The sequence below is a fragment of the Podarcis melisellensis genome (assembly GCF_964234715.1).
Source record: "Podarcis melisellensis genome assembly, chromosome: 2".
NCBI classification, from domain to species: Eukaryota; Metazoa; Chordata; class Lepidosauria; order Squamata; family Lacertidae; genus Podarcis; species Podarcis melisellensis.
Window position 1 is genome coordinate 60,713,365 of NC_138529.1, and position 10,604 is coordinate 60,723,968.

The window sequence follows — 10,604 nt, forward strand, 5'->3', positions numbered from 1 at the left end:
GGAAGGTAAATGGCATTTCCGTGTGCTGCTCTGGTTGCGCCAGAAGCGGCTTAGTCATGCTGGCCACATGACCTGGAAAAACTGTCTGTGGACAGACGTCAGCTCCCTCGGCCAGTAAAGCGAGATGAGTGCCGCAACCCCAGAGTTGTTTGTGACTGGATTTAACTGTCAGGGGTCCTTTACCTTTACCTTTTACCAATTGCTTGATACTTGGGAGACAGTCCTATTGTAAAAGCAAGCTTATAAACTAAGAATATGCAGTATAGAGAACAGAGCAAAAAAAGATTTTATTTGCTATAGTTTGGTATGATTTTATTAACTATATCAATGATTTTAAAAAATGAGAAAGACCCCCCCCCAAATGTATACAACTTGATATGGCAAATTTAGTAAGATGTAATGGTCAATCTTTATGGTAGCTTTGAATCAGTACAATGTCTAATTGTGCCTCTACATGTATCAGAAAGGCAAACAGGCTGGCAATCTCTGTCCTCTTCATAGCTTCTCATAGAATCTTCCAATATTTACTGGAACTAAGGGATACTACCATACACCTTGAGTGCCAGACACATCAATCAACATTGTAAAGGACATAGACAACCATGTCAGCAAGTTTAATTGTCAATAGTTGTCCATTATCATCTGTCATCTATGATCAGTTATTTAGAATCCATTTCTAATGTATATTTTTCTCAAGCTGAGGACTCTGAATATATATGCTGGAAAGTCTCCATGGCATAATGAAAAGCAATTTAAGAGTAATTTCAAGCTTATACAAATCACTTATTTAAAAATATGTGATCTGAAGTCATTTATGTCATTTCACAATCGTACAAAAGGTTACAATATAAAATGTTTTCTCTTTTCAATAAAGTGCCAAATTCCATCAACCTGGTCTATTTCAAATTCAAGTACCTTCTCTGTACTGACAACCGTCCTCTACCTTAGCTCACTCACAATGAATTCTGAACTTCTTGGGTGCAGTGAATTTGCTATGCTTTCCAGTTTTTCAAGCTGCCACATTCAAAGATCATCTGGCTCAGAACATTTAGAGCTAAGCCACTTAAACTTAATTATTATTTAGAATCTGATCTAACATTGCATGCAAAACTGCTATCTAAGGTCTTGTCTTTCAAGTTGGTTAATTCTTTTTTTATTCAGTGGTGGTGTTCAATGCCTACAGCACAGGTGATGCTGTAATACTCAAGTACTCAACAAGTTGCTGTAATGCTCTAATACTCAACAAGTAGTGGATTATTTGGAGAAACTAGTCTGTCCCACAAAACATGCAGAAAATGGGATTTCACCATCCTATTAAGTATCCTTCCTAGTCCTTCCAATGAAGTATGCAACTGCTTATTTTCTGGTAGCTATTGTACCTGCTAAAGCAAAATCTTCTGCATTTTCTGTGTGTTATGTGTGAGAAACTTTTGAGGTTACACCTGGCAAACTTGCATAGTTGTGCTAATTAGAGAAAAATAGAAATCCCCAGGTGTCATCTTTTGAGCTACAGGAAATAAAGACTTGGCAGAAAAGCATGTAAGCTGAAGCAAAACTCTGCTCAGAGAGTTGCAATTTATTTTGGGGGGGAAGTAATTTCAGTCCACAGAATTTTGGAGCATAATCCACTCCAAAGGAGAATCTAAATCTCAAAGTAGTACAGTACTCTGTATAACACTGCAACATCTTGGTTACCAGCTAGCAGACAGTGCTGATCAGATGCTTCTTGTTACAGATGGCTCTCTTGACCTTTACCACTCTGGAAATATCCACACCTGAGATGTACACATTATATAAATTTCAGGGGTGGAGGGAATCAAACATGCCTCTAACTGAATTGCAGGTGCACTTTTCTGTAAACAAGTTTCCCTGAAACACCTTTTCTTGACTACTTAAATACAGAATCATCCAGCCCATGTGACAATCTGTATCACTTCAGATTACAAATGGATGGATGAAATGGTGAAAGCTCACATATTACAAAACTGCACAAATGGGTTGGTAAAGAATGTTGGTCACCAATGAAAGGAACCTGTCAGTGAAATGAAGGAAGATGACAATTCCCTTCCCCACTGCAGGTCCCATGCCATCATCTGTTTGTGGATCCCTAATCCCCTGAAGTAGATGGGGGGCGGCAGAGAGCTATGAGAGGGAGGAGAATTGCCCCCCTCCATTGCCTCCCTTCCTCATTCTGCTAGCAGATTCCTTCTGGAGTTCTAATCATCCATGGAGCTCACTGGGTGACCTTGCACCAGTCACTGTTTCTCAACCCTATCTCACAGGGTTGTGAGGATAAAAAGGGGAGAGGAAGAACCATATACATCACTATGAGCTTCTTGGAGGAAAGGTGGGATATAAATGCAATAAACAAACAAAATAAACATCTAATCTGAGTTGATATAACTGAAGTTTGGTACAGGTATTTTTTTAAAAAATAAACAACCTAGTAAACACTGGTTTGGTCATGTCCACAGAATGGAAGATGGCAGGATCCCAAGGACATGCTCTACTGGGAGCTGGCTTCAAGCACCAGGCATGTTGACAGAACCTGCTCTGCATTACAAAGATGACTGCAAATGTGACATAAAGGCTGGTAACATCAGCCCTGCTGTGTGGGAATCCCTTGCATATGACAGCAGTGCCTGGAGACAGTCAGTCAGGTTGTGTATCCACAGCAGTGACCAGAGGAGGAATAGGACCTCTGAGAGGAGCACAGAGAGAAGAAACGCCATGGGGCATCAGCCTCAGCACAACAGGGTGCCTTCATCTGCCTCAGCTGCAACAAAACACATCTCATCCCTACCAGTGTCTCTACAGCCACAGCAGGTGCTGTAACTCTTCAACAATTTGACTTCACCCCCAAAAGTACACTCCTCCACTGTCCCCTCAGACAGACAGATGCTGTACACCAAAAGAAGTAAACTCCTGATATAATAGATTCAATGTAGGCATTTCCTTAACACAGCAATGTTGTTCAATTTTAAGCTTATTTGGAAGTACAGTACTGTAAAACTGTTGCAATGGAACTTATTTCAGAGTTGGTTGTATTGCATGGAAATATTAGTTTACTCACTATCTTTTGAAAAAGAGAAACCAGGCGGACCATAAATGTGCAAACATCCCACTATCACAGTGGATTTTTGTTTGACCTTGTGATGTTTGGTGTCGCTGGCTTTTGCCGCAACAAAACTTGGTAAACTTGGTAAACCTGGACTTCTGAAGCCCACCCCATATTGCTGTGTTAACCGATCTTTTAATTTTTCTTATAAATTTTTACTCACCCATTATCTATGCCTAATTAAGTATTCTATGTATATGTTTGGTTCTTGCTCTTATCTATTTAATAATTATTCACTTAGATTCATACTGTTATGCTACTTATTTAGATGTTTTGCTTATGCTGGTCTATGACCGTAATAAAGAACTTGACTTGACTTGATAAACATTCAGGTTAATTCCCTGATGAACATATTTTGTTTCCTCTCATTCTCAGTTTTACCACAAAACTGGGGACATGTATTAGATTTAACGGAATGTGTGTTCTCTGGGAAAAAATGTTTTTGAGAACTCATTCCTATTTTACAATAATGTCTCAAAAATGTTGGTTGTTGTGATTCTAAGCCAATGATAGGGAACCTGTGCCTCTACTGATGTTCTTGGACTCCCATCAGCACTAGCCAGTATGACCAATCATCAGGTAATAAAGGAAATAAAAGAGCTGGGAGTCCAATAGGTTCCCCATCTTGACTGAAATTCTTCCGACAGATGCAACACAGATTATGGCCTTTCCCCTCAGTTATCAGTTTCAGCAGTCACCCAAGTTCTGCCTACAACTGAAATTTACTGAAGAATACGGAAGTACAATTTGCTTAATTCAAAGAGGAAGCAGCAGTGACTGCTCAGCAGTTATTTGCTTATAGTTAACAAATTAGCATTGTGCAACAACTTACTCTTTTCCTCTCCAAAGTGCTTGAACTGAAATAAATGTTTATAACATCCACCTGCTAATATCAAAAACCTTGCCCAAAGTATCAAGCAATATGACTACAGTACATGTGGTAGTTTTCACAGCACTGTGGAGAAAATATGTCCTAAAAAGCTTAGAACTAGAACACACATTTATAAATTGAAACAGTTTAAAATTAGGCTACTTTGGATTGGCAGTATCAGAACATTTAGTCACCTGAGGCTCAAAGTACTTGTTATGAGGAGTTCTACAATTCTTTCATCCTTGTGCTGGTTAAACACAAAGTAGTCAGGGACAAGGTGGCAGGGGTGGGGACCTGCTTAATTTTTTCTCATTCAGTAGTTGCTTTAGCTCAATATAATACATGCTCAGCTCCTTTTTTAAGTTGTGATAGAAAAGATGTAGGGTTCCCATATGTTTTCCCCCTATGGAAGGAAAGTAGCTTGGGGAAGGCAGTTGTGAGCAAAATGACCAGAGGGGAAGAAGAGGAAGCAGTTAAGCAGGTCTCCCCAGGCACCTTTTCCCACAGACACAAGTTTGCCCCAGGCTACTTTGGGAATAAAACAAAAGTAGAAATGACATTTTTAATGTATTTCATTTTTCCTCTAAGTTTTAAAGTATCTTATGTGGGGTTCTTTTGTCTATCTGATTTTAAGTTGCTCTGGGTTGCCCTGGGCAAGATAAAGTGACGAACAAATTCAATAAATAATAAGAGGAAGAAGAGGAACAAGAAAAAAAATAATAGAATTTACTTAACATAGTTAAAATCTATGATACATAAATACTTTTAGCATAGCTTTTTGTTGCCAGCATGTGCATGCGAGTGCAAATATTTCTCTTCCGAACTATATTATATGTAAATATGGGATCAGATCAACGTGACCAACATTTTAACAACCTTCATATCACCCTCAAACCAGTTACTCCATTCATGACATCACATAAGAAGTATAACATATTCACCAGCTGTGTTCTGTCATCTCTTATGTTCCTTTTATCTTCACTTCTCAGTTCACTCTGTAGACCCCTAGCCTCGTGCTGTGACCCCCCATTTGTGTGATTTTCACCTGTAGCCCCCTTGGAATATCCTGGGGCCTTCCAGGGGCCATATGGCCCTCAGATAGGAAACACTGGTTTACACAAATAAAATCATTTGTGTGATTTTCACCTGTAGCCCCCTTGGAATATCCTGGGGCCTCCCAGGGGCCATATGGCCCTCAGATAGGAAACACTGGTTTATACAAATAGCTGGTCTCTAAAAATCCACACATCCACAAAAAACAGCCAAAGCTTCACTGTGATGGTTCTGATACAATACTACTTACTTCTGACAAAAGCACCAGTTACACCAAGGCCAACCCAGAACTAGCTTCAGCTGCAATTTTTGCCAGATAACCCACTCCAGTTCTATTCCAGTTAAATGTCATCACAAATACCAATATGTTTGGGGCCTTTATAATTTTCTTTTGCTTAAAATTAGAGTATCTCTGTTATCTAATCTTGAAGATAATGGTTGCCTTCAATTTGAATAAAGTTTTCCTTAAATTTGATTTATTAAACAAAAACTATCTGACAACATTTTAAAGATTTTCCTGATACATAACAATTTATGGATTAGGATTCATCACATCACATATTATTAAAATTATGTTTTCCATAGCAAACATTAGATATTGTCTGAAATACTTTTCCAAAGGAAAACTATGTCAGAGAATATCTAATGTTTTTACAAAACACAAAAAACCCTCTACAGTATTTCAAAGAACAAGAAGTAGAGATCTCCATCACACTTAACAGCCTTCCCCAACCTGGTACCTTTCAGGTAGAATGAGAAATACATACAAGCATGCTATATAAAATTATTATAATAAAACAGCAGTAAAAAGATTTAGGAGTTTACCTGGAAATGGAAACATGCAAATAATCTTAATATTCTTACAAACTGCAAATGCCTTCACAACTAGAGTTTATTCATGAAATTCAATTCAGTCACTTTACTTAACAAGTGCAATAATTTCAGTGCACTACAACACATATCCATAATCTTTACTACCTATACCAAAGTTCAGGGACAGTAAATTTGATGACAATGTCATTTACCTCAAGAACTTGGACTTCTTATGGAATTAAAAATGATCTAGATGGTTTCCATCCTTAATCACAATGAATGTGGTATCATGGTTAGACTAGGACCTCTGAGACCAGTGTTCAAAACCATTAAACCATTAAACTGAGTGGCCCAGTCTCAACCTCTCAACCTAACTTCACGTGGTTGTTGTGTGAATTAAATAAGGAGGGAGAGAAGCATGTACACCATCTTCAGCTACTTGGAGAACATGGTATATAAATGCTATAAATAAATCCATTCTTCTCAGAGATTATTCACACAGGCATAGTAACAGATCAAGAAACGTGCAAGTGCCAGCCCATCTCCACCTGGCGGTATGCATCTGCTCCTATGCACAGGGCCCAACTTTTGCTTTACCACCACAAAATGTCACTTGAACATTTACTGTGGATGTAGAAGGTTGAACCTTGCATTTAGGAGATGTACACAACACACTGGCAAACAATTTCAAGTGCCTTTCCTACTCTTACTATGTATCTTGCTATGAAGCACCCAATCAGTGTGTTAAGAGTGTATTCATTTTCACAGTTGACTCACAACAGTGAATGCATGATATAAAAGGGTCACCTGGTACAACTATTGAGATCAGACATATTCAGGTTAACTGACACTCAAAATACTAAAAATAAGCTACATACAGCAGCTTACATGCCTATTCTGAAATGTGTGACTTCAATTTCACTCACATATTAACTGCTTAAAGACAACGCATCTGATATAGAACTGCCTAAATACTGTAGAGCAACACACAAGGAAAAAAAGTGGTAAATAGTTAATGGCTGCTGTGTATTTAGCTTTCCCAGTAATATTGGACTAGGTTGGTAAATGATCATGATACCAAATTTTAATGATTATACCATTTTTAAACTGCAGTAATTTGGAGGGGTGAAATTTCATAACCTATAATGCTGACTAATTGAAAGTAGTTGTTTTCTATTTTAAAATAAAACAATTTTTCTAGCAGTCTATAAGCTGTTTAGCCACAGTATTTTCCATTCAGTATCAGAAAAGTAGCATACAAACAACAGATGAAAGAATTGTTTTAAAACAGTTTTAAAATTCTTTAAATAAAATAAAGCCAACTGGAATAGGGGTTCAGTAAAAAAGTGCCCCTAAAAATTATTCAAGTTCTGCCTTTTTTATTCCACCCCACCCCCAAATAAGGAGAAACCTATTCCTGTGATGGAAAAAGGAAGTGATGGAAAGAGTGATGGAAAGAAGAGTCAAAATAGATAATTTCAGAGACGTAAACTGTCCTTCAGAGGCACAAACTGTCCATATGAGAGGTATGAAATGTCACTAATTTGTGGACCTCATACTTACACCCCACTCTTCCCAAATGGTAAAATGCAGGAGCACTCTGTGTCCTACTTCTTATTATTTCTGAATTGCTGTCCATGTACAAGATGCTATTCACCATGGTCCCCCACCTTTCGGTTTGGAGAACTACTGTATATTTATACAGACTTTAGAGTTATCAATACGTTTATGTCACTCAGTTCTTGTCCTGCAAATGTTCACTCTGTCTGGCTAGAATTGGAGACTGGATGCAGACAAGCTAACTAAAGCTGAATCCAGATAAATAATTATGGCTGAAAATGCTTTGTGCCCATGTCTATTCCTTGGACATTCAGATATACCTGAATCTAAATTGTACTATCAATAGGTCCTTAACAGTCAAGACAGCATAAAACGAAGAACATCTATAACCTCAAACAACTACGTATTGTTTTCTATTAAATTTGTTCCAAATAATCTTTTTAAATGTTTAGGGCATGTCATTCTCAGCATGCACGTAATGTTAGTTTCACAGGACGAAAAAGGAAAAACCTACAGTATTTAGATGAATTACGCAAGGTTTTAGGCAAACTGTTAACATGCAAAGAGCACAAAAGAAGAAGAAAATTAAACAGAAGGTGAGGTATGAAGAAAAAATAGGAAGTAGAAAATGATACAGGCCTAAGGCTGCAATACTATACACATATACCTAGGAGTAAGTCCTACAATGAGACTTGCTTATGAGCAAACATGCATAAGATCACATAACTCAGAGTGCTGACAATTAACTGCACAGAAGTACTAAATAAGAACTTATTCACCACTTAACGCTTACATGTATGTCCTAATTGCAATTTTAAAAATTAGTTCTATAGCACTTTCCACTTTACAATAGCTATAACACTGCATACTTAATGTATGTCTTATGCTTACATTCCAGAGCAACCATTTTTTCTAAGCAAGTTTTCAACTGTGACAAAAAATCAAGCTACTGTGTATAAGAATCTGCTAAATATATACAAAACACTCTTACAAAACTTAAAACAAATCTTAAGCATCAATTTATGATATCAGGTAGAAGAGAACTTTATTGCTCCAAGGTCTTTCAGAACTAAAAAGGTACTCAAGAGACTGTGAGGTTGAGATTTTTTTAAAAAGACTTACCCATGTGTCTAAATTAATGTAACAGTAATTAATGGATTAACTTTCAAAGGACTAGGAAAAACATTCTTTTTATAGAGAGCTGCTATTGGTGGGACTGCCTGTTCTAGATGGAACTTCACTTTAAAGCAAGTTAAACACTAAAGCTAAGACTGACTGGCCTTAGTCTCAGCTTTGTTTTCGAGGGCCAGATGGCATCCACAGTCAGATTGCTTGCAATTAGTTCCCTGATATGTTGCTTACCTCCTTAGAGGGAAGAACCTTGCCACTATTATAATTCAAACCTGGAAGGCTGTAGAAATTTGCAGCAGATGCAGAAACCACCACTTCTTGCCTGTTGGCTGAACCTAGTGTAATACCATACCAGATTGTGAGAGGCTTCGAATCAATCTTGTGTTCAATGGCCTTGAATACAAAGAGCCATTTCACACATTACATGGCAGCAAACTCAGATTTACTTCTGAAGGGCAACTTGACAGGCAGCTCCCAGTAGGCTGAAAAGGAGTGCCTATGATACATGTGTTTTCAACATGCGTGTATGTATTTTAGGTGTACACAAAAAAAAATGTATAAAATTGTACTACATTCACCCAAATGTACTTCACAGGTCAGTCCACGAACTGACTTTCATAGTTACAGATTGCTTAAATAAGGAAATACGGAAACCCAACCAGAACCAATGGGCAAGGGAGAAGGCAGAGGGTTTGATAGTTTTTGTGAAAATTTTAATGTGCACTGTAAGGAAAGCTTAACAAACCAAAGCCTCATTTAAACTAAAGAGAAAGAACCAAAGGAAATCCTTACCTCCATTGATTGGCAGAGGTGCCAAAAGTTGGCCTCTGACAGCTACTTTGGGAGAATCTTGTCCATAGCGTCCACGCTCAAGTATCAGCAAAGTAGGTGTTGAACGATCAGGACTCAGTACAGTCACATTTATGAGGGCTGTATAATATGCTTGACTAGCATTATCTGCACTAGCTGGAAGAGTGTAACAATTAAACAGGACCAAAATGGGCACAGAGGATAAATAGCTCCAATAAGGCAAAACCCACTTTAGGAACATTTTCAGCCCTAAAAAAATGTAAATTTTATCTTCAAAACGTCTCTTGAACAAAAGATTATTGTGTGCATAAATGCATGTTATTCCATATCACAATAAAAAGGAATTAGAATCGCTACAAGAAGCAAGAGAGCCACCCTGGGTGCCTAGTCCTTTCCATACATTCAGCCACCGGAGGAAGATTAAAATGATATGGATGGTGGGGGAAAGGATATTTTTTAAAAAAATATATCGGGTTTTAAAAGGTAGAAACGAATCAGAACGAAGAAACCGGGATAATAACCTAAGCTCTACAGCAGCTGCAAGGAAGACGAGACACAACAGCTTATTCGAAGGAGAGGGGGGGGGCACTGGGATCCAAATGCTTTAAAAGCAGAGGATGGGGCTCCAGAGGCCGAGCAGTCCGTCACTCGATTCCCGAAGAGAGGGGCAGCTCTGGGCCTGCCCGCTCGCCTCCTGGGGCTTCGCTTTCTGACAAGAAGAAGGATGAAGGTAGCCAGAGAAGCGCAGGTGGCGGCGGTCGCTCCGGCGGGGCTTCGTATCTCTGGGGGCGGCCGCGGGGAAGGAGCGGCCGACAGTCTCGTCCGAGGGAGGGAAGCAGTCACTCAGCGTCGCCGCACAGAGAGACAGAGAAGGCGAACGGTGCCGCCGCTTCCAGGACAGCCTGCGGCTCGGCAAGGAGAGCGCTTCGGCGCCGCTGCTTCGGCCGCCCCGGAGCCTTCGGCCCTCCTCAGGCTTGTTGTCGGGTCCCGAGGCGGAGCCCAGTTTCGCGCGCAGCCTCCACAGACCCTCCCCAGCCCCAGGCGGTCGACTGCGGCGGAGTCAGGAGCCGCGGAAGCTCCATGGAGGCCGACTCGGCTCCGGCCGCTTCGCGGGTCCCTCCTCTTCCTCTTCCCACCCCCACCCCCGTCGCTCAGTCCGGCCGCGCGACCAACAGCCGAAAGGGAGCTCGCGGCGCCAGCAGCCCCACCCACCGAGCAACCGTCAAGCCTTTCCCTTTCCCCCCTCAG

At 39.8% G+C, this 10,604-nt stretch overlaps 1 protein-coding gene across 3 annotated transcripts in view; it reads right to left on the reverse strand.

Moving 5' to 3' along the window:
• Positions 1-10,132, reverse strand: part of RNF130 (ring finger protein 130) — a 41,986-nt gene extending 31,854 nt beyond the window's left edge. Inside the window, exon 1 of one of the 3 annotated variants that reach the window (XR_014165734.1) lies at positions 9,339-10,132. Coding sequence is in view for 2 of the 3 variants with exons in the window: in XM_081900843.1 (XP_081756969.1) it covers positions 9,339-9,597 (259 nt within the window). In the remaining variant the exon portion in view is untranslated. The remainder of the gene's footprint in view (positions 1-9,338) is intronic. The other 2 variants (XM_081900843.1, XM_081900844.1) reach the window with 2 other exon arrangements.
• Between the last annotated feature and the right edge of the window lie 472 nt (positions 10,133-10,604).